Source organism: Schistocerca nitens, chromosome 1 (assembly GCF_023898315.1).
Source record: "Schistocerca nitens isolate TAMUIC-IGC-003100 chromosome 1, iqSchNite1.1, whole genome shotgun sequence".
NCBI lineage: Eukaryota > Metazoa > Arthropoda > Insecta > Orthoptera > Acrididae > Schistocerca > Schistocerca nitens.
Window position 1 is genome coordinate 93656211 of NC_064614.1, and position 25698 is coordinate 93681908.

Below are 25698 nucleotides of genomic sequence, written 5' to 3' on the forward strand. Positions count from 1 at the left end.
CTTAGCGAGGTTTGTCAAATTGATAAAACAAAGAACACGAGCAGCTGCTCGTGGGTCATCCGCTAAAATGGCATCTAAAGTAGTAGGCAGGTTAAGATCGAGGCGCAGTGTTTTAAGATCGGGACAGGACATTAAAATGTGACGAACCGTCAGCAAGTGCCCACATGGGCAGAACGGCGCCGGCGCAGCCGTCAGCAGATGGCGATGGCTGAACCGGCAGTGTCCAATTCTTAACCTTGCTAAAACGACCTCCTCCCGCCGAGAAGGGCGTGAGGAGGACGTCCAAGCCACGGGAAGAGGTTTTAAGGCCCGAAGCTTGTTGTCGGTAAGTGCAGCCCAATCGGCATGCCACAGCGACACAACGCGCCGACAAATGACCCTGCTAAAATCGGACGAAGGGACACAACAAGAAGCTGTCCGAGGCTGGAGGACCGCAGCCTTGGCCGCGGCATCTGCAGCTTCGTTCCCAGGGATACCGACATGGCCAGGAACCCACATAAAGCTAACCGGCGTACCGACGTCCACCAGCTGCTGAAGAGAGCGTTGGATCCGGTGTACGAAAGGGTGAACCGGGTACGGATCACTGAGGCTCTGGTTGGCGCTCAGGGAATCTGAGCAGATGACATAAGCAGAATGTCGGTGGCGGCAGGTGTACAGAACAGCCTGGTAGAGGGCAAAGAGCTCAGCTGTGAAGACCGAACAATGGCCATGGAGCCGGTATTGGAAACTTTGTGCCCCGACAATAAAGGAACACCCGACCCCGTCATTGGTCTTAGAGCCATCTGTATAAATGAAAGTCATGTTGTTGAACTTCGAACGAAGTTCCAAAAAACGGGAGTGGTAGACCGAACCGGGGGTGACCTCTTTTGGGAGCGAGCTGAGGTCGAGGTGAACGCGGACCTGAGCCTGGAGCCAAGGTGGCGTGCGGCTCTCGCCCACTCGAAAGGTTGCAGGGAGTGAAAAATGAAGGTGTTGAAGGAGGCGACGAAAGCGAACTCCAGGGGGTAGCAAGGCAGAGACATACAACCCGTATTGAAGGTCAAGAGAGTCGTCAAAAAAGGAACGATAAGAAGGATGGTCGGGCATTGACAGTAGCCGACAGGCATACCGACAAAGCAGTATATCGCGCCGGTAGGTGAGTGGCAATTCGCCAGCGTCAGCATGAAGACTCTCTACGGGACTGGTATAAAATGCTCCGATCGCAAGTCGTAAACCCCGATGTTGTATGGAGTTGAGGCGGCGTAAGATGGATGGCCGTGCAGAGGAGTATACGAAGCTCCCATAATCCAGCTTGGAGCGGACGATCGACCGATGTAGACGAAGTAGGACGGTTCGATCCGCTCCCCACGACATACCACTGAGAACACGGAGGACATTTAAAGAACGGGTACAACGGGCGGCCAAATATGACACATGTGGAGACCAGCTAAGTTTCCTGTCAAAGGTAAGGCCTAAAAATTTGATTGTCTCCACGAGTGGGAGAGCAACGGGACCGAGTCGTAAGGACGGTGGGAGAAACTCTTTGTAGCGCCAGAAGTTAATACAGACCGTCTTCTTGGCAGAAAAATGGAAGCCATTGGCGACACTCCAGGAGTAAAGACGGTCAAGAGAACGCTGAAGACAGCGCTCCAAGACACGTGGACACTGCGCGCTGCAATAGATGGTAAAATCGTCCACGAAAAGGGAGCCTGATACATCAGCTGGGAGGCAATCCATTATTGGATTGAACGCAATGGCGAAGAGAGCGACGCTCAAAACTGAGCCCTGTGGCACCCCATTCTCCTGGCGAAAGGTGTCGGACAGGACAGAACCCACACGTACCCGAAACTGTCGATCCATTAAAAAGGAACGAATAAAAAGAGGGAGGCGACCGCGAAAGCCCCACGTATGCATGGTGCGGAGAATGCCCGCCCTCCAACAGGTGTCGTAAGCCTTCTCCAAATCAAAGAACACAGCCGCAGTCGGGCGCTTCCGCAAGAAGTTATTCATGATGAAGGTCGACAAGGTAACCAGATGGTCGACAGCAGAGCGGCGCCTTCGAAATCCACATTGTACATTGGTAAGTAGGCGTCGAGACTCGAGCAGCCAAACCAATCGAGAGTTAACCATTCGCTCCATCACTTTACAGACACAGCTGGTAAGCGAGATAGGTCGATAACTGGAAGGCAAGTGCTTGTCCTTCCCCGGCTTAGGAATCGGGACAACAATAGACTCGCGCCAGCATGCGGGAACATGTCCCTCAATCCAGATGCGATTGTATGTACGAAGAAGAAAACCTTTACCCGCAGGAGAAAGGTTCTTCAGCATCTGAATATGAATAGAATCAGGCCCTGGAGCGGAGGACCGCGATCGGCCAAGTGCGGTTTCGAGTTCCCGCATGGTGAATGGGGCATTATAACTTTCACAATTCGAGGAGCGGAAGTCACGTGGCCTAGCCTCCTCGGCCTGTTTGCGGGGGAGGAAGGCAGGGTGGTAATGAGCGGAGCTCGAAACCTCGGCGAAAAAGCGGCCGAAGGCATTGGAGACAGCCTCAGGGGCCACAAGGACTTCATTCGCGACCTTCAAGCCAGAAATTGGGGAGTGGACCTTAGTGCCAGATAGCCGGCGCAGGCTACCCCAGACAACAGAAGAAGGAGTAGAACTGTTGAAGGTGCTGGTGAAAGCAGCCCAGCTGGCTTTCTTGCTTTCTTTAATAATACGACGACACTGAGCACGTAATCGTTTATAATTAATACAATTCGCCACTGTAGGGTGGCGTTTAAAGGTGCGTAAAGCACGTCGACGAGCACGTAGAGCGTCCCTACATGCTGCGGTCCACCAGGGGACCGGTACGCGACGTGGAGAAGAAGTAGGGTGAGGGATGGAATATTCAGCAGCAGCGAGAATGACTTCCGTGAGGTGTGCGACCTGACGATCGCAGCTTGTGAAGGTTTGATCCTGAAAGGTCGCCCTGGAAGAGAAGAGCCCCCAGTCTGCCTCGGAGATGGTCCAACGAGAGGAGCACGGAGAGGGAGTATGCTGCAGGAGATGGATAACACACGGGAAGTGGTAGCTCGAATATGTATCAGCAAGTGCATACCACTCAAACCGGCGTGCAAGTTGGGGAGTACATATAGAGAGGTCTAAATGGGAATAGGTATGAGATGTGTCCGAAAGAAAAGTAGGGGCGCCAGTATTGAGGCAGACAAGATTGAGCTGGTTGAAAAGGTCTGCTAACAAGGAGCCCCTCGGGCAGGATGCTGGAGAGCCCCAAAGAGGATGGTGGGCATTGAAGTCTCCAGTTAACAAAAATGGTGCAGGTAGCTGAGCAATAAGTTGCGTCACGTCTGCCCTGGTAACGGCAGATGACGATGGAGCGTAAACGGTACAAAAGGAAAACGTAAAAGTGGGGAGAGTAATGTGGATGGCAACTGCCTGCAGGCCGGTGTGCAACATGATGGGATCGTAGTAAATATCATCCCGGACCAGCAACATAACCCCTCCATGAGCTGGGATACCTACCACAGGGGGTAGGTCAAAACGCACAGAGGTGTAGTGTGCCAAGGCAATGTGATCGCATGGGCGTAGCTTCGTTTCCTGGAGGGCTATGACGAGCGGACGATGCGAGCGGAGCAGCAACTTCAAGTCCTCTCGGTTGGAGCGAACGCTGCGAATATTCCAGTTAATAAGTGCCGTCGTAAGAAAAGGAAGATGAGAGAAGGGGTCACCTCGAAGGCCGCTTAGGGCCTGGCTTCGAGCGAGCACTGCCGCCGCTAGCAGGAGGCGGACAGTCATCGTCCATGGGGTCTATAGGGTCATCGGCCATCTCAGGAGGATGGCCGGGAGGGGGAGCTTCCTCCGCCGGTGAACGGCCAGATGTTCGGCTACCAGCGGTGCGGCCAGGCGAAACGGATGACGGCCTGGGGCGGCAACCGCTGGGTGGCGCAGGAGAAGAAAGGCGCCGCGGCGGAGAAGGAGAACTGTGCTTCCTATGCGCCTTTTTAGAAGGACGTTTGGTGGAAGTACCGGTCGAAGGCTGGGAGGTCGAGGGACGGAGGAAGTCTGCACGGGATGGTTCCTTCTTGAAGGCCCGTGCATCTGACTTCGGGGTCTTCGACTGAGCAGAAGCTGAGGAAGTGGCTGGTGTCTGTGGGGTGATGGGAGGAAGAGGAGACGTCGACCGCGCGACCTTAGCACTGGCCGAACGGACGACCGTGGTGCTGAAGGTCAGATCGCATGTCTGGGTTGCTACCTCCCGGGTAGTCCGAGGAGAGGCGAGGACAGTGCTGTATTTCCCCGCTGGGAGCAGCGTGGGCTTCCTACTAGCCAATAGCTTGCGAGCAGCCGAGGTGGACACTTTCTCTTTGACTCGAATTTCCTGGATACAGCGTTCTTCCTTATAGACAGGACAGTCGCGGGAGGATGCGGCATGGTCACCCTGACAGTTCACACAACGAGGAGACGGAGGTGGACAGTCACCCTCATGGGCATCCCTGCCACAAGTGACACATTTAGCCGCATTGGAACAAGACTGTCGAGTGTGATTGAAACGCTGACACTGGTAGCAGCGCGTAGGTGTCGGGACATAGGGGCGAACAGAAATAACCTCGTAGCCCGCCTTGATGCGCGATGGCAGCTTAACACTTTCGAAGGTTAAGAAAAGTGTCCGGGTCGGTACAAGGTCATTGTTGACCTTTTTCATGAACCGATGGACAGCCGTCACGCCCTGCTCAGCGAGGAAAGATTGAAGCTCCTCGTCAGTCAATCCGTCGAGAGAGCTACTATAGACTACACCACGAGACGAATTCAAAGTGCGGTGGGCCTCCACCCGGACAGGGAACGTGTACAAGAGTGTGGCCCGAAGCAGTTTTTGTGCCTGAAAGGCACTCTCAGTTTCTAGTAATAAGGTACCGTTACGCAACCTGGTACAAGATTTGACAGATCCGGCTATGGCATCTACGCCCTTCTGGATAACGAAAGGGTTGACAGAGGAAAAATCCTTTCCGTCCTCAGATCGAGAAACTACGAGGAACTGTGGGGCAGGCGGTAGTATTTTTGTCACTGTTGGCTGGTCACGTTTCCGTTTGTGGGTCGAAGTCGAAAGCGATGGAGTAGAATCCATTGCGGAGGAATCCCCCATGATTGCCAGCGTCTCCGATGGCGCGCTCCTTCCTTGTGGGGACCCTCTCAGAGGGCACTCCCGCCTTAGGTGAATGTTTACACCTCAGGTCACACCTCCCGAGAAACAGACGGAGGGACCAATCGGCATGGTCAGAAGGTATCAGCTCAGGCAATCACCCCTCCCCGGGCCTGGCCTTTACCAGGGGGTACGCGCGTGCCTTACATGTCTACCCAGGGCGGGGACTTACGCGTTACCCCGTCACCGGCTACGCGTGCGAACGCGTGGGTCGGCCTTCAGACATGCACAGGGAGGAAGGAAGAAGAGGAAAAAGAAGAGAGAGGGAGAGAGAGGACAGACTGTCTCAAACGCCGAGGCGGAGACCAGAGAAGGCAAGGAGAAGAAGGCAATGAGAAAGCAAGGAGAAGGAGGCAAGGAGAAGGCAAGGAGAAGAAGGCAATGAGAAGGCAAGGAGAAAAAGGCAATGAGAAGGCAAGGAGGAGTCAAGGGAAAGAGTAAGGAAGACAGTGAAGTGGAGAAGAGCAAAGAAAGGAACCAACAAAAGGAAGGAAGAAACGAGAAGTGAAAAACCAAAAAGACCACGATTATAGGTCGTGAAACCGTCCGTCTCCGGACGCAGGCGCTAACTACCCCCGTGAGGGGGATGGACTCCTTTTAGTCGCCTCTTACGACAGGCAGGAATACCTCGGGCCTATTCTAATCCCCGGACGTGTACAGGTGTGATACTGTTAGTTATGTAAGCCCATCCACCACCCCAAGGTCATATCATATCGGATGGGAAAAACTGGTTTTTAACTGTCCTGACACCAAAAACCACATAAAAAGCATCAATCAAAATCACATTGGATTATTAATTTCTTAGCTACTGGCGCAAAACATGCTCAATGTGCTGTCCACCATTTTTCTGCAACAAGTTGAAATCAAGAAACAGTATGTTCCACAACTGATCGAAGTGTTTCTGGGGTCACATTCAGAATGTTGCACAATGCATGCCTTCAATGCAGCTAAGTTTGCAATCAGAACACTGAACACAACATCTTTCAGATAGCCCCACAGCCAGAAGTCACATGGATTAAGATCAGGTGATCGGGACGGCCAGGCTGTAAGGAAATGGTGGCTGAGAATTCTAGCACTTCCGAAATGGCACTTCAGCAGTTGCTTCATTGGATTTGCAATGTGCAGAGTTGTGCCGTCTTGCATAAAAATGATCCTATCCACACACCAAGCTGTTGGAGAGCTGGAATGATGTGGTTGTGCAGAACACATTCATAGTGCTTTCCAGTTACATTACAGGTAACAGAACCGGAAGCACCTGTCTCTCTGGAAAAATATGGCCCTATGATAAAAGATGCCGTAAACCCGCACCATGCAGTGACGTTTTCGGGATGAAGTGGTACTGGTATGAACCAGTTGCTCATATTCAACAATTCTGTGTATTGCCATATCCTGTCAGATGGAAGTGGGCTTTCTCTGTCCACAAAATCTTCCATGGCCAATCATTGTCCACTTCCATGCAAGCAAGAAATTTTAAAGCAAAGGTCTTTCTTGCTGGTAGGTCAACAGGAAACAACTCATGCACATGCGTAATTTTCAGTGGATAGCAAAGAAGGATATTTCATGAGATTTTATGCACCGTGCTCATAGGTATGTCCAATGTTCAGGCAATTCTCCGTGCACTACACGTTTGCACACCACCACTCATCTCCTCCTGAACTGCTGTGGCCACTGCTTCCACTGACATTGAATCAGTTCATTTTCTCCCTCTACCAGGTTGCACACCAAAAGAACCAGTCTTTTTTAATTTCCGAATCATTTTCTCCAGACCCACAGCAGTCATCAGACCATTGTCTTTCTTCAAACCCTTCAGTGTCAAGAACTTCTGCAGTGTGACGTGTGCAGTCATCATTCGTGTAATACAGCTATACAAACAGAGTGCGGTCCTGCATTGAGACAATCATTGCAAACTTCACAGACGTGAAAGGAGGAAAAGCTGTGTATCCGGCATGTTTATAACAACTTCAATGGGTCATGCACATAACAGGTGTTTCATTTATGTATTCTGACACACACAGCATCATCTACTGATCAATTTTCACACTATTTTTTCTTCTGCCATAATTTTCCCCCTTCTCCGATAATATTCTGTTGAAATTTGATGTCATTCTGACCAGTGGTGTTATTTCTACAGCATTTTGAAAGTTTAACTTTAATTATAATCACCCTGTATATTACTCAGCCATGTGTGTCTAGCAGTATTCTAAAATTTATTTTGCAGGTGGATGGGAAGGTGTATGTAGGTGAAGGTTTATCCAAATCAATAGCTAAGCAAAATGCTGCTGAAAAAGCTCTAAAAGACTTACTTTTGGAAAGAATGTCTGATGCAGCAGTGAAAACACAGAAACGGCATAATGCAGAAGTTGTTGAACCCATGCAGCAGGAAGTAAACAATGCAGCTGGCAGTGGTGTTTCTGATGATGGAAGTATCGCTGAAAGTGCACAGGCATTGGGAAAGCCACCAGTCCCAGAGGATGATGTGCCATGGGGAAATGTGGCTTCTTTTGCCCTGTACAAGTTATTTACTGAATGGCAGAGTCAAGGTACACATGTACCTCTTCCTTTTTGTAAACAGAAACCAGTTTTGCCACCTCCAGCAAGGGTGGATGCAGTGGCAGCAGCTGGACAGGTATATTACACATAACACTACCTAGCACACTGCTTTCTTCCTTTTCAGCTTTATCCTGGAAGTTTGCTGATCTGCTGTGAGTAATGAATTGCCAGACATTTTGTAAATCTGATGTTTGAGAAACATTTTCCAGTGCCTGTGTACAATCTTAATGTCAGTTACAGCCTCTGGTTCTGGCAGCACATTCTCCCATGAAAAAAATTCCAGAAAACCCAACTGGTTGTCATCCTGTTCTCTTATTACATCATTTAAAACCAGGAATACAGTTCACTGAAGCTAGGCAGGAACGCACACATCCAGATGAGAGATTTACAATGTCAGTAACTGTTGATGGGAAGACTTACAGTGGTGTGGGTAAGTAATAGATTGTTCAAGTTTATATTCCTAAAATTTGAAAAGATTTTATTGTTGACATAAAAATGGAAATTTAATTGCTGAGTATAAATATAATGTTTGTCCACAGGTAAAACCAAAAAGGAGGCAAAGAAAGCAGCAGCTATTGCATGTCTTGCTGGATCATTCAAGATATGCTACTAACTCATTCTGACAGTAAACAATATTGTTTGGACATAATGCATTTCTCACATGCAATTTCTGATCTGTAGTAAAGACTTGGTTATATCTGTAGTAATATTGACTTTGAAACCTGTTGCCAACAATCACTGAAGTCTTAAGGCAGTAAATTAGCTGTAATTCACTTTCACTTCATCTATTAATGACAGTATACCATTGTTGGCCAGGGTATAACTAAGTAATTTCTTATCTGATAGTAAGAGATCACATATTATAACATTGTCTGCAATTAAATGAAAGATTTGTTTATGGTTTTCCTTGGTGTTGCACATTTCTGTGTAGGCTGGTTTTTACATGAAGTCTTCATTACTTGTGACAAACCTTAAGCTATGTTCTTAGCTGTAGATGAGCTACAGCGGTATTTCCTTTCTATGAATTAAAGTATATCCTCTGTATTAATGTGGCTGCTGCATTATGTACATGAAATACCAAATGTACCTTCCAAACAACAGATATAGAAGCAAATTGTTCTGTGCGATTAAATAATAAAATATCCTTGAACACTGCATATTTGTTGATCTGCAAATGAACACATTTTTTTAGTGGGAAATCCATTGGATCAAGCCTCATATGGACTGCATTTAATATACCCACCCAGCTCACTTAAATATTTACTTATTTGTATTTACCCGCACCACAAAATTTTCATTACATTACGGTTATATGGCCAGTGCACTGTTGTTTAAACTTTCCATAAGCCTCATTAATAGTTTGCAGGCAAACCTCCACATACTGATACAATATTTTACTATTGTACATCTGCAAGCAGTGAAAACCTAACCACAAAGTTCACAGTTCTTGAAGAATAGAAAGGTCTGTATGGAGCAGACACTGTCATTGTTTTAACACAAAGCCTAATTGTGTAACACTTATTTCACAGTTAAGCTGAAGCAATGTTCTAACCAACACAGGTTTCTCGTCTGAAACTCAGCCGTGGACTGTCTGTCTCAGGACAAAAAATTGGGCCCTTATATACCCTCGCAATAATTAAGTTTCTTCTCCTAAAAGAGTTAGTCTGAATTATTTGTTTAAATGATGAAATTAACATATATCATTATGCAGACAATACTTTTGACAAAGCTGTTAATTACTTTGGCATTAATTAAGAGCTGGCTTTGCTAACATGTTTTCGAATAGAGCCAAATAGATCCATTAAGAATACTATTAGTTGTTCCTCCAAATGTTTATAATTAGTACAGAATTTGTATTTGTTTATACATCAACAATAGAATTTAAGTTACAAAACAGTTACTGATTTCACCCTATAAATAAAGATACTAACTAGGAATAGTGAAAATAAATTAGATACATAAAACTAAGCTCAAAATTAGATCTGGTGTTACATTCTTTAAAACTGAGGGCCAACCTTCCTTTTATGAAAATGCAGATTATACTCACAGATGCTGATAGTGATTAGTTATGAACAAAATGAATTTTGAGGAGGAAGATGGCAAAACAAGAGGGGAAGTAAAAAATATCCCAGCTTGCTTCATCACAGTGGTTCAGATCCTCTGCTCTTACAGTGGTACTTTTTATTTGAACACTTAGTCTGTTCATGGCATGATCAGGTACATATTCCATAGCAGTCCGTGTACCAAAGAAATTACGTGGTTATTATAAATCAGTGAAGTGATACCATAGATTTGGTGTAACTACAGAATGGTGAATCATAAATACAACTGCTTTTGTGGTGTGTGGCTGGCTGGTGAGGCCAGCTGCTGTGTGCGCAGCACAGGTAGCACAGGTCCGCAGCAAATTTAGTAAGGTTTTTAGTGTCAGTTACTTCTAGCATACATAACAAAAACACTTAAAGTGAATTACTCGTGTAATATTAAGCAAGGAGATGCTGGAACTGCCTCCCTTCATTGTTTCAGCATTACTGACACCTCTTTAGGAAATTGCTCGTCACACTCTGCAGTTCCATCTGAGTAATGACAGCAGTTTTTGACAAATCTTATTTTCAGATTCATCTTACATGTGTGGATTTGATTTGTACCCTATTTTAATGTCCCCCACAGATAAAAATCACATTGGGTTAAATTGGGGGAATGAGGAAGCCATATGTTAGAGTTAACTCTATTTTTAAATACTTCATGAGTTTCTTTTAATACAAATTGGCTGTATGTGCCACTGCAGAGTCCTGGCAAGTATCACAACAGCACTTTCTCTCTATGAAATGGCAAAAAAAAAAAAAAAGGCCACAGAATGCTTTCCACATATATCTCATGATTAATTGTTTCATGGAAAAAAGGCCTGTTATTCTCTCACTACTAACAGTGTACCACACTCCTATTATTTGCTCATTCAGGGATGCCTTGTGTACTACACTACACTTTTCAGAACTCCAATAATGGTTATTTTGTGAATTAATGTATCCACTTAGGTGGAACCATGATTCACCTGAAAAGAAGTACATAAGGGTCAATTTCTCAATTGCGCACTCTATTCAAAATCCATTCACAAAACTGTGACCTTTCTGCAGACTCACCCAGTTCAGTCCTTGCACTGCAGTTATTTTTTAGGGCTAGAACTACAGTGACTTCGCAACCATTTGAACAAAGCCACAAGAAATTAATATTTTTCTGTGAAAGATGTCAAACTGATTTTCTAAGAAGACCTTGTGGTGTTGAGAGCTAGAATATATGCATGGCCTTCCTTGCCTGATGTTAAATGTGACTAATACGAGTGTCTTTATTTGGTTATGTTTTTACCTTGGCATTTTGGCTATATTTTGGACTTCCGAACGTTTTCACTCTTTTCACTTTTTGAACACCATTTCCCCTCACCTCTTTTCGCTTTTAAATTCTGGTGCCCATTTTGTGTTTGACCTCCACTTCCCAAATTTTACAGATTGCATGCCATTTGGGAAGTACATCTTACTGTGGTGCATTAACTCTACACTGTGCACTGTTACCTTTTGCACCTACCAATCGAGTTGATCCACCTCTGCACCTATGTCCAGCATGGTAGCCAGTCTGTTGAGGTGGGGATGTCTTGGTGGTAGCCCCCTGACAATGCAGTGATCACACTGCCAATGCCTGAGCTGTAACCTCCCCACGTCAGCCAAGGAGTAGGTGCCTATCAATTTCAGGGTGCTGGGACTCAGGGCAATGGCTACTGTACAAGATGGCCTTTGCCTTGGGTGGGTGGCACAAATGGGGAGAGCCTCTGACCAGAGCAAGTGGCATTGGGGTGAATGATCTGCAATGAAACTGATCAAACTTATGGTGGTCATGCCAACATGGCCATCTCTACAATCAGGAACAGTGGTTTTAATGCATAAGTGTACAATCCTGTGGCACTTCTGTTTTTGATCATGCCTCAAGACAGGAGCCAGGTAAGGACAAATGTAAGTGGACAGTTTGATGAGTTCTTGGTTTGTTCCCAAACTGACAGCAGATTTTTCAGTACAACAAAACCACTGATTTTTGTTGAAATTACTGAAGATCAATTTGGGGAGCTTGCAGCGACAGAAAAGATCAGAAATTGATTTTTGGGGATCAAAACATCGCACACCAACCAATCACAGGCACTTCAGGCCTGTGTAAAAATAGTAAATACACTAGTCACCATTTCTCCTCATAACAAGCTCAATAGAATTCAAGGTGTTATTGTCCATCAGGACCCAACACTACAAACTGATGAAGAGCTGCATAATAATCTCTCATGGCATGGAGTACATTCTGTGTGCCTCATCCAGAAATGAGCCAAAGATAACAGTGGATACTGGAGGTTTTATCCTGGCCTTTGACAGCAACATTTTGCCTGAGAAGATTAAGGTCATGGCTTCTAGGTGTGATGTCAGGCCTTATTTTCCTCCTCCAATGAGATGATTTAGGTCCAGAGGTTGACACATGTCCTCCCACTGTTCTAATGAGGCTATCTGTTGGGATGTAGGTGGGTGTCCCATGAGGGCAGACCTTCTGACCAATTCCCTAAACATGTCAACTGTCTAGAACTGCACCATTCTTGTCCACTGCAATGCTCAGTGTTTGAATGAGAAGAAAATTCAAGAGTATAAAACATCTGACTACCTGTTTTGTCAAGATGCAAAGAAAAGTTTTGAAAGAGCTCACCCAACTGATACAGTCTTAAATTTTGCGAGTGTTGTCAATACACACCTCAAGCGATGACAAGGCCTTGCATGATTGCATGATACCTCCTAGGCCTGGAGGTATTCTGGGACCTGCCACACAATTGTGAGGGGGAAAGACAGCTCCCATGCCCACTACCCCTGCAGCACACCAGTGCTTCCCGCACCACTGGTGTGGCCAGATATGCCTGCCCATCCTCTGGCACCTTCAGGGATGAGGACACCTGCCAAGGAGCCCCCCCCCCCCCCACCCCCTCTCAAGACAAGGACCAGAAGCCACAGGCTGCAGGCCAAAGAAAACTACGGTCTTCTTCACTCTTGGAAGATAAAATGGGGAAATCTTCACATAAATCACTTTCTCAATGATAATAAGGATAAGTAGAAAAAATTACTTTCTGAGGCTTTGGATATTCTGCTTCCCACCTCTGCAAACCTATGCACCTGCACAATTATCACACAGTCAGGCAGACTGGTCTGGTGGCAAAGTAATCACACCCATATTTTCAATTCTCCACTTTCTCAGACCTGACACCAATGCTCCAGCTACTATTGCCATCTGAATGAACTCTGTCATTTACTGCCTACTTATTCCACAATTGGCATAGCACTTAAGGAGGCAGTGTCTACTGAAACATTTCTCCCTGTTCTGAAAAACTGATTACCCTACCATACCAATCATGTTAATGTGAAGAGGACAATTGGTGGGTTTGTATCCTCGTATGCTTTGATATTTTCAGTAAGCACGTGCCCCTCACCACTGAACTAGAGGCCACCGCCATTAAAGCCTGCCAGTCAATTTGGATGACAATATGTAGTGTTTATCTACCCCCCAGATGGACCTTCCCATTATCATGAGCTGTTAGTGGAACAGCTACCTTCCCCCTGCCTTCTACGGGGGACTTGAATGTCCATAATCCTCTGTGGGGTGATGACATTGTCCCGCGGAGCCGGGTACCAGAACATCTTCTTTCAGAATTGGATGTTTGCCTACTCAACACTGGAGCTCCAACACGTTTCAGTGTGGCCCACAGAACATACTCAATAACTGATGTCACAGTTTGCAGCACGAGTGTCTTACCCCTGATTTAGCAATTGAACCATGGCGATCTTTGTAACAGTGACCATTTTCCTATCACTCTCCATCTCCACTCACCCACATCGGAAACACGCTCCATGTTGGTCACTTTGTAAACCTGACTGGCAGGCTTTCTCCTCTACAGCCACTTTTTCAGCCAGTCATGCAACAGATATCAACAAATTGGTATACGATACTATCGATACTATTATTCATGCTGCAGCAGCAGTGATCCACTAGGCCTCTGGTTCATCCCAATGACCACCAGTGCCGTGGTGGTCTGGAGATATAGCCATAGCTATCAGGGACTGCAGCAGGGCTTTTTAATGGCCCAAGTGCCACCCTTCAATGGATAATTTAACAGGATTCAAGAGACTCTGGGTAGAAGCACAGTTTTTAATACAGAAAAGGTAGAAGGAGTGTTATGAGCAATATGTATCATCTATACAATCCCACACCCCATTGTCCCAAGTATGGACTAAACTCTGCCATATTTTCGAGCATCCGCTACCTATGGCAGTTCCTGGCATCCTTGTCAATGGTAACATCTGCACTGATCCCACAGTACTTGCCAACTGTTTTGCAGCTCACTTCACTGAAGTGTCCATTTGCAGTAATTATCATCCTCATTTCCTGGCCCTGAAACATTTTACGTTGCACTGCCCACTATCCATCCATGCACACAGGTCTCTATCTCTCATACAATGTCCCTTTTAGTGTGTAGGAGCTTTACAGCACTTTGGCAATGTGTTGAGGTATGGCCCCTGGATCCAGAAAAATCCACAACCAAATGCTCAAAAATCTTTGCACCCACAGCATGAAACATATCCTCAGACTTTTTAATTGTATTTTGGTGGAAGAAGAATTTCCACCTCAGTGGTCGTAAAACAGGTAAAGGACCCACATATTTTAACTACTGACCAGTCTCTCTGATGAATGGGCTTTGTAAGGAGAGATCTTGACAGGTTAAGGAGGGAGAAGGGTAAAGAGAGGTGGGAAGTGGCAAAAGGCAACAGGAGGAACAGGCCTAGAACTTCGTCTGACAGCTTTCTGGTGAATGTGGAAAATAGATTTGACCTGTTGCTTCAGTTAGAAGCTGGTGAGCCTCAAGCAGTTGCAGGTGTAGACAGGGCACAACAATCTTGCAGCAGCAAATTGAAAATTAAGAATGTAGGGAAATCAGTAAAGAAAAAGAAAGTGGTGTTACGTAGTTCCCATGGAAGAGGTATTGGCCAACTTTTGCAGGATGAACTAGGATCAGAATACCAGGTCACCAATTTTTTTAAACCTAGTGCTGGTCTGGAGCAGGTGACAGAGGATTTAGGAACACTTTACAAAGATTTCACTAAGGAAGACACCGTGGTTATAGTGGGTGGGGCAGGTAATCCTGGGTACAGTATAGTGTGTGAACTGGCAAAGATTGCATCAGCATCGAAGCATACTAGTGTTGAGTTTGTACCTGTTCTTGGGCACCATGACCGACCTCATTTGAACTCTTCTGTCAAGAGAGTTAATTTGGAGTTAGAACAGCTGCTTATGTCGGGTGCAGGGTCACACATCGGTGTGGTCCCTGTTGAGTCTCTCAATAGGTGGGATTATACTAGGCATGGCCTTCACCTCAACAGGAAAGGGAAGGGCAAACTGGCAAGGAAAATATCAGCAAAGTTAAAGGGGAGGCACTGTCAGGAGTGATAAAATACCAGTGGTGATAGGGTTCAGGAAAGACCCTTTTTTGGGTAGGGAGGACAGAAAGAAACCAAATTTTAAGAGGTTAGGATTGAGACAAACCTTCAGTTTGAGAAAGAAACCAAAAAACATAATTCTAGCTTATTACATCAGCATAAACAGTTATTGGTTAAGAATTTCCAACAGTCAGCAGATATTTCAACTCTGCCCAATTTTAACTCGGTCAATGTGAAACGTCAGCTATCTTTATTGCACCAAAATATTCAAGGACAGAGAAATAAAATTAATGAATTAATTATCTGCAGAGATGACTAGTCCTCAAACCCAGCTGACACAATATGCATTTCTGAACATCATGTGACCTCTGGTATAGAACTTTTAAGTGTTACAGGGTTTACGTTAGCATCTCACTTTTGTAGAGCAGAAATGGAGAAAGGACGAGTTGCCACATTCATCAGGAACATTCACAAATTTTGCCTAGAACAGAGCATATGGAAGCATCTGCAACAGAAGTAGAATTTAACAAAAATCCTTCATAATATAAAGTGTATATCGAGCACTTGCAGGTGACTTTAATCTGTTCATAAACCACCTTGGAGCTGTATTGGCCCATTTGACAACAAAAAACAAAGAAATAGTGGTTGCTGGTAATTTCAATGTAAATTTCCTTAAAGACTCTCCCAATAACAACTTACTTGAGTTAGTAGCACTAGCATTCAACTTAATTCCCACTGTAAAGTTCCTCGCTAGGGTAGCCAATTGCTCACAGCCCGACATTGATAATTTCTTTATAGAAAAGTCCTATGAAAAAAATTGTTACAAAACCAATAGTCGATGGCCTCTCAGACCATGACATGCAGTTCCTTCTGTTAAATGTTACTACTGAACAGCATATAAAATCTGTTAAATCTGAGCTCAAGAGGGTAATCAATAAGCCAAAAATTGATTATTTTAGGATACTCCTCAAAGACATTGACTGGACTGATGTTTACAGTGCTCATGGCATGAATGAAAAATATGTAACACTTTTGCTAATAAAATGCTTACCTTAATAGAACACTGTTTTCCCCTGTGGCGCCGATGAAATACACCAACATCGATATGCATACATCTTTGGACTCTAAGCTTTATCTTCGGCTGTTCCACCATGTTCAGCTCAGTTCTTTGTTATCCTTGTATGTGTTAATGTTAATAAATGAAATACTGCTAAAGGGGTATGATTATTGGTGCAACCAACCAGAACTCACTCCTCACTGGTGACCCCGAGTTCTGACGTCTTCAGTTTTTGCCGTTTTACTGTCCCCGCGACCTCCGCATCGGTTATTTTTGCGTGTATTACATCGGCACAGCATTCAAATAATGACTTCAGCCCAGCACCTAATGCCAGATTTTGTGATCGACATGCATCGTGTTGCGGGCGATGGACACCCGCTAGGACTGCAACACGATGCCTCTCACTCGATGATTCCGCCGATTTCGCCAGACATTTTCGAGCCTCCAACAATAAGTGAGGTTAGGAGTGTGCATGACTCCAGCTATCAAACACCTTTGTTCTTGCCACATGTGACCTCCCTCATCAACTGTGCAATTACCTCTTATGGATCTACGTGCAGTGCGGGACCAATGCCGATTTCTGCAACTGCTTCGTTGGACAACCTACTACTGCCAGGACAACAATTTTTCACACTGAAATCCGTGCAGTACCATGTGGATACCTGCCACGTGGCCGGAACTGCTTCGTTCACAGGTCAACCACCTCATCATCCAACCATGCCCGCGCCTGCCTCAGTTCAGCATCAGCACATGCCTTCCTACTTCGATACCTCGGCCTGCAACAGGAACAATAACTTTTTATCTGTGCCTGATCTCAGTCTCACTGCTACGCCTCAGTGTTTTGTGCTATGACATTCACCTTATCCACACACTTTTGAGTGGAGTGACCATGAACAGTGAACATTCACACAGTCCATCCCACGTTCGACATCATTTCACACACTGTGCTTCTGGACAGCCCACACCTCCGCAGCCTCCCTGCAACACAGGTGGCCCCAGCTCTGCTCATACATCGAGCTTTCCATGGACTAACACGCATTCGCAAACTTTGAACCTTTTCTCACCTGTCGACCCCGCGCCGGCTCCAGCTGAGCTTCCACTACCGTTCTCGTCACATCATGGTGCCTCATCCGCGACGGTCTTCCACAACACGTCAATCCAAACACACCCACAACATGTTGAGCTTGTGCAACTGCAATCGACACACTACAGTGTCTCACCCGCGTCTGTCTTCTGCATCACGACTGATCGCGCTTAACCACAACGTGTCACCTTCACGCTGCCACCCGAGCAGCCGTCGTTGCCACATCCCCTGGAGGCACACTCTCCTGGAATACTACAGCAACAACAGAACGATTCAGGCAGTGCCCCAACGAAATCAACTCAACCTGTTCTTGCGAACATTCTACAATGCTTACCGACGCTGCCGCCGTTCAATCCCAACAGAGCTACAATCTGGTTCAAAATTGTGGATGAAGTGTTCAACCACTACAAATTCCTCGAATCAACCGGGTTTCTGTGCCTCATCATCCACCTGCATGACCAGGATGACTTGATTGCTGACCTGGTTGACGCCCCGGACTCACCTACCCGGTACACTCTAGCCAAAAAGACAGTTCTACATTGGCTTGCACGCTCAACTGGGGCAGCAGTACGGCAAGTGCTCCACATCAGGCAACTAGACAATGACAAACCTTCCCAGCTCTGGAGACGGCTACGTGCTGTGGTCAGCGCGGATCTACTCACTCTCACACAGCTCTCCTCGCCATCTGGTCAGATAAACTATCTCCTCACATCCGCTTTGCTCTGGCTCAAAGGTCTCCCGAACCCTTCGAGCAAAGAAAGACAATTGCTGACAAGCTACATGATGCATCACTGCTCTATTTCGCCAGCCACTGCCTACCTGACAAGTATCAGGTTCAGGCTCATTGTCCTGTGGGCGGACGCGGCTGGGGCTGTACTGTGCCGACCATTCCGCTCTCTCCGGGAAGCAGTAAACAAGCAACTGGGACATCACTGGTTCCACCCACGGTCACGCCCCCTCCTGCTGCGTCCACAGAACCTCAGCCACCACCACTGGCAACGAACATTCCGCAGGAAATGCAACCGCACTACCCGTACTGTTACTTCCACACACAGTTTGGTGAGGCGGCACGGAACTGCAGACCACACTGCTACTTCCCAAACGCCAATCGCAGGTAGGTCAGCATGCCACCTCCTGTGCACAACATGATAGGCACCCCCCAGTGCTTCATTCTGTTCAGGAACGACTGGATAATTGCGGACAACTTTACATTAAAGACATTTTGTCGGGATACCTTTTCCTACTGGACACAGGCGACGATGTTTCGCTGCTGCCTACGTCCTTAGCATCATCGAACATCCGCCCTCATCATACTTCACTACAAGCCATGGATTCAACTAAACTACAATGCTCGGGTTCAACTTCCCACGTCGTCTCACTCTCCGCAAACTGGAAACTCGAGTGGACTTTTTAGTGTGCAAAATTGAGGAACCTATACTAGGCATTGACTTCTTGCGACACCACAAACTTTCACCAGACCTAATGCGAAACACTGTGTTTCATCACCCATCCAAGACTCACTTCCCCTGTGCTCCGTCGAGCAAACCCCCCTGTGACACATTGGTCCGGGCTCATCTCATCCATACATACGTTACAAGAAACCACACACAAGTGCCTTGTCGAGCTCGAAAACGACCCTCGCCTATGCAAGGAAAACCACGAGCTCTCCTTCCGGCTCCACGAAACACAGCTCCAGCTCTCCAATGCAGCAAAGGAATTACAGACACTACAGCAAGGACAAAGCAAGGTCAGTAAGTGGGCCGAATCTGCTTGCAGTCCCAGCAATCGAGCCTCCATGTGTTTACCTCCCGCTACCCCTCATAACTGTGCTATCAAGACTGCCATTACATGTACTGACAGTTCCGCAGGGCCACACCCTCCTAACAAGGCAGCATTTGACACTTGGCTGGACGCAAGTGAGCATGCGCGACGAGCATCATGTGCTCCCGAACTGATGGCTCCTACCCCACTCCTCGTGGATAGCACCTCAAACTATGCAACTTTGGCTCCTGCGCGCCGCCATGCGACCGCCACTGACAACACAAACAGTGTACTTACACCAAGTGTTTCGCCTGCGAACGTGCTGCCACAGGCTGCGCCCTCAGACAATGGAATCACTAACGGCTCACTGGCTCTACCAAGCTAACCCGTCCACGGTGCCACTGCTTCGGGCCGGCGGCCATCTTGTTGCGTTGACTCCTGAGACACTTTGTCGCCTCGGCTCCTGTCGCCTCCGAACACCACGACCACACCTCGCCTGCCCCACATTGTAAACAAATCGCCTCCCGTGCCGCCGGCAACATTTCCGTCATCACCAACGGCACAATTCACTAGCTTCACCTCATGCCAGGTCCCCCGATCTCCAGTAAACCACATTGACTTTGCCCCGAGCACCTCTCCGACCTTAAAAAGCAGATTTCTGAACTTCTATGCTCCGGCGTCATTGAACCCTCTGCCAGTAGCTGGTCTACACCAAGAAAGACGAGTCCTGGCACATTTGCGGAGACTACCCTCGATTAAACGCATGAACAATTATGGACACCTACCCCGTACCCAACATGGCCGACTTTACCAGTTCCCTCGCAGGTGCGACCACATTCTCTGTCATTGATTGCAAACGGGCCTACCACCAGATCCCCATGGCTCCTGAAGACATCGAGACGACAGCAATCACCAACCCAATTGGGTTATTTCAGTTTCGCTTCATGCCCTTCGGTCTGTAAAACGCAACCCAGACCTGACAACGCTTCATCAACGAAGTGCTATTCGAACTAAAATTCTGCTTTGCATATCTTGATGACATTCTTGTGTTCAGCTCCTCCGTCAAGGACAACATTCAACATGTGCAAACTGTTATGAACACTCTTGCGGGTGCAGGCATCAAGACCGACCAGGACAAATTGCAGCTACATGAACCCGCTATCACTTTTCTTGGTTTTTGGGTCTCTGCCAATGGCATTTCACCGCCACCTGAGAAAGTACAAACAATACTAAACCTACCCAGACCTTCGTCATCCAAAGAGCTCCGGTGCTTTCTGAGGACGGTTAATTATTATCGCCGTCATCTACCTCAGGCTGCAGAGATTTAGGCTCCACTGATGGTCGCCTTGGCAGGCACCAAGACGTCTGGAATTTGGCCCATTCCATGGAACCCTGCCTCTTTCACTGCCCTCAAAAATCTTCTTGCTGAGGCCTGCACCATCGCGCATCCTCATCCCAATGCGCAGCTTTTCATCACCACAGATGCAAGTGATACTGCCATCGGCGCTGTCCTTAGCCAGACAATCAACAGCCAAACTTCGCCTCTGCAGTTCTTCTTGCGCAAGCTCACCAATGCACAATGGAAATATTCCGCGTTTGACAGGGAGTTGCTCGCAGTCTACGAAGCGATCAAGCATTTTAAGACTGACATTGAGGGACGCCCTTTCTATGTTTTAATGGACCACAAACCTCTGGTTGCGGCCAGTACAAACCTGCCAGCTGACCCGCCTCATCACCGCTTCAGATACATGGACTTCATATCTCAGTTCACCACCGATGTCAGACACATAAAGGCTGCTGACAATATAGTTGCTGATTTCCTTTCATGAGTCGATGTCGTCCATTCGCTGTTAGACATCTCTGAACTGCCTAACCTCCAACCAGCCGATGAGGAAACACAAAACCTGATTTCAGACTCTACTTCTTCACTACACTTCATCCGCACCACCTTCCCTAGCATTTCTGGTGAGATCTGGTGTGACGACAGTATGGGCACGTTATGCCCTCTCATCCCAACCACGCTCTGTCAAGCTGTCTTCAACACATTGCATAATTTAGCCCACCCCGGTGTTCGTGCATCCGCCTACCTCACAGCGGAGCACTTTGTGTGGAGAAATGTCAACAAGGACTGCCAGCAATGGGCACGTTCCTGCGTCGCGTGCCAACTCTGAAAAGTACACAAGCACACTTCACCCCCACCCCCCTCCCCCTCGGCATCTTTTTGATCCCTCCTGGGCGTTTCCAACATATTCATATTGACATTGTCAGCCCTCTCTCCCCCTCTAATGGCTTTCGTTATGTTCTCTCATCTATCGACTGACCAACTCGCTGGGTCGAGGCTGTCCCCCTCCCCAATATTTCGGCAGAAACTGTTGCTCGAGCTTTCGCCGAGTAATGGGTATCGCGTTTCGGATGTCCAGCTATCATCATGACTAACTAGGACAGACAATTTGAGTCGGCCCTGTTCTACAGGATTTGTAAGGCATCTGACGCATCCGTACCACAGCGTATCACCCGCAAAGTAACGGGCTAGTCTTGCGCTGGCACCACACTTTCAAGGCGGCTCTTCAATGCCACGACTCTCTATGGATGGAGGCCCTTCCCCTTGTGCTACTCGGGGGGGGATGATGAAGATGCATTCATCATTGGAGTCTTAGCATTATCTTTGGCTGTTCCGCCATGTTCAGCTCAGTCCTTTGAGATCTTTGTATGTGTTAAGGTTAATAAATGAACTACTGCTAAAGAGGTGTGATTACTGGTGCAACCAACCCGAACACACACCTCACCCCCGAAACTAACCAAGGTAAGAGCAAAGTCTACAAAGAAGCCATGGATTACTCAAGGAATAGGGGTATCTTGTAAAACAAAAAGAAAACTGTATCTGTCAATCCGAAACAGTGCTGATGTTGATGCTATAGCGCATTACAAGAAATACTGCAAAATATTAGACTGTAATACAGACATCAAAGCAAATATATTACAAGGAAAAGATAGTCATATCAGATAACAAAATAAAGACAATATGGGATATAGTGAAGGAGGAGACCGGTAGAACCAGACATGAAGAGGGACAAATAGCATTAAGAGTAAATGACACATTGGTGACAGATGTGAAGTTTTGCAGAACTTTTTAACAAACATTTTATAACTGTTACTAAAAAGATGGGATTGTCAGGTTCGGTAGATGCTACTATGCAATACCTCAGACCAGACATTTCAAGTAACTTCCATATTATGAATTTGACACTCACTACCCCCAGCAGAAATAATGTCAATCATAAAATCTTTAAAATCAAAAACATCTAGTGGGTATGATGAAATATCAACAAAGTTAATTAAAGAATGTGATTCTGAGCAAAGTAACACTTTAAGCTATCTGTGTAACCAGTCATTTATCAGTAGAATATTTCCTGAATGATTGAAATATGCTGAAGTTAAGCCACTATTTAAGAAGGGAGATAAAGAAATAGCATCAAATTTCCGTCCAATTTCACTTTTGCCAGCATTCTCAAAAATTTTAGAAAACGTGATGTACAATTGGCTTTATAACCATCTTATCTCAAATAACATACTGTCAAAGTTGCAGTTTGGATTTCTAAAGGGTTCTGATATTGAGAAGGCTATCTACACTTACAGTGAAAATGTACTTAATTCATTAGATAAAAAATTGCAGGCAACTGGTATATTTTGTGATCTGTCAAAGGCAATTGACTTTGTAAATCACAATATCCTTTTAAGTAAATTAGAATATTGTTGTGTAACAGGAAATGCTGCAAAATGGTTCAAACTTGTATCTCTGGCAGGAAACAAAGGGTTTTATTAGGAAAGAGACATGTATTAAGCTATCGGGCATCATCCAACTGGGAACTAATTACGTGTTGGGTCCCACAAGGTTCCATTTTAGATCCCTTACCTTTTCGTGGTGAATGTCAATGACCTTTCATCAGTAACATTACCACATGCCAAGATCGTTTTGTTTGCCAATGATACAAATATTGCAATGAATAACAAATCAAGTGTAGTCTTAGAAAGATCGACTAATAAAATATATGTGGACATTAATCACTGGTTCCTTGCCTATTCTCTGTCACCAAACTTTGAAAAAATGCACTACATGCAGCTCAGAACTTGTAAGGTGTGTCCGACAAGTATATGCCTAACATACGATTGCAAGCAGATAGAAGAAGTGGACAGTGTTAAATTCTTGGGATTACAGCCTGATGATAAATTCAACTGGGAGGAGCACACCGCAGAACTGCTGAAGGGTCTTAACAAATCTCTATTTGCAATGAGAATTGTGTCAGACATAGGGGATATAAAAATGAAAAAGGTGGCATACTGTGCTTACTTTCATTCCATAATGTCATATGAGATTATTTTTTGTGGTAATTCATCTAGCCAAACTAAAGTTTTCTGGGCACAAAAACATGCAGTAAGAGTTATATGTGGTGTGCACTCAAGAACATCCTGCAGAAGCCTGTTTAGGGAACTAGGGATACTAACTACTGCTTCCCAATATATTTATTCTTTAATGAAATTTGTCATTAAAAAATATATCACTTTTTCAAACCAACAGCTCAATTCATGGAATCAATACTAGAAACAAGAATAATCTTCACAAGGATTTAATGTCACTTACCCTTGTACAAAAACGGTGTGCATTATTCAAGAATACACATTTTCAATAACTTGCCAGCAGCCATAAAAAGCTTAACAACCAATGCAGTTTGAGAGAAGCCTAAAGGATTTATTGGTGGCCAACTCCTTCTACTCCACTGATGAATTTATCAGTAGAACCAACTGATTTTTTTTTCTGTCTGTCTGTGTGTCTCTCTCATATATACTTCTGCACAATTTCATTGCAGTAATGTGTTTATTGTAAATAAGTATTGTAGTAGTTCTTTTACATGTTTATTACCTTATAAATAAAAAAAGACTCTTTTAATTTTAAATTCAGTGCGTTAGTGTTTGTAAAATGATTCTTTCATATTGTGTTCATTAAAAAAAAGACAATCATTCCACTTGGGACCTGTGAAAGGTACATTAGCTTATTTGTTTCAGTTGTAAATATTTGTCATGTATTATTGTTTTTCTGACATGTTCTACATCATGGAGGACCTCTTCACTTCAGATAAATTGGAATGAAAGTAAATCTAACCTGATCTATGCTACTTAAATGAATGGTCAACTGCCATCTTTGTTGGTGCCATGAAGCCGGATGGCATATATCACAATTCCAATGTGGCTTTCAGTCTTTCTCGTCCACCACAGATCACGTGATTCATCTGGAATCTGTAGTATGCAATGCTTTTCTGGATTGCCAACATCTGATTGCTAGGTTCTTTGACCTACAGAAGGCATACGATACCACTAGACAACATCACATCCTGCCTACACTTCACAAGTGAGGTTTCTGGGGCATTTACCCATTTTATACAGTGTTTTCTGTCTCTTGGACCTTTTTTGGGTCTGGGTAGGTTCAGTTCTCAGCAACCATTGTGTTTAGGGAACTTGAGTACCTCAAGTGATTGGTCCTGAGCACAACGCTGTTTGCTGTCGCCATCAATGGCATCACAAATGCACTGGGCCCCACAGCCTCTCCGTCACTGTATGTGGATGACCTTTCCCTGTACTATGCCTCTGCATCACTGTGCACCACTTAGCACCAACTGCAAGGGACTGTCTGGAGAGTACATAACTGGACTCTGAATCATGACTATCAATTTTCTGCTGCAAAATAACGAGTTGTGTAGTTTTGCTGACTCCAGACTGTGCACCCGTACCCAGAAATTTATCTTGGTGACCATTTACTTGAAGTTGTTGAAACTTTTGAATTCTTAGATATTTTATTTGACAACAAGTTAACTTGGCTGACGCATGTCTGGTGGCTCAAGGCAACTTGCATGAAGAAGCTAAATACTCTCTTTCCCCAACGACTCCCCATGGGGCATGGACTGCATAGTTCTGCTGAGATTTTATCTTGCTTGGACTATGAATGTGTTCCTGTGGGTTGGCAGCACTGTATGTACTGAGCTTCCTGGACCCTGTTCACAACACTGGTGTGTGGCTGGCAAAAGGGGTAGGAAACACAAAACCTCCTGGCGGAAGCCACTGCCCCACCACTCCGGGTTAGATGTCAGATTCTTGCTAGTTACCCAGTCACAGTGTCAGATGCCTACTCACCCATGTCATTCAGCTATGTTCCATAACCAACAGTTGATACTGCTTGCACACCACCCAAAACTTGGTAGACCAGCTGGAATCCGACTCAATACTCTGCTGAAGGACCTCCAACAGCCTCCTTTAGTCTGTGTTCCCACGACTCCCTCTAAACCCCCCTTTCCCCACCACTTGCATGGTCTGTACCGTGTCCTGTGATCCGGATGGATCTCTTTTGTGTCCTCAAGAAGGATACTGATCCTACCATTCTCCAATGCCTGTTATGTTCAGTCATCTGTGATTCTTCTAATCTGGTATGCATTTACAGACAGACTGAAAGTCAATGACAGGTTTGGGCCCTCAGGAGCTCAGCATTTGTTTGCTTGATACGGGCTTGGCAACCACAGTGTTC

The 25698-nt window shown here is 45.8% G+C and overlaps 1 protein-coding gene across 3 annotated transcripts in view; it reads left to right on the plus strand.

Annotated features, from left to right (window-relative positions):
- The window catches only part of LOC126234596 (double-stranded RNA-specific editase 1-like), a 98999-nt gene that overhangs the window by 65847 nt on the left and 7454 nt on the right, over positions 1-25698 (plus strand). Inside the window, exons 3-5 of one of the 3 annotated variants that reach the window (XM_049943326.1) lie at positions 7395-7802; positions 7961-8156; positions 8266-8351. In XM_049943326.1, coding sequence (XP_049799283.1) covers positions 7395-7802; positions 7961-8156; positions 8266-8339 — 678 coding nt within the window. In that variant the 3' untranslated portion in view covers positions 8340-8351. Of the gene's footprint in view, positions 1-7394; positions 7803-7960; positions 8157-8265; positions 8465-25698 lie in introns of those variants that run through there. The other 2 variants (XM_049943317.1, XM_049943334.1) reach the window with 2 other exon arrangements.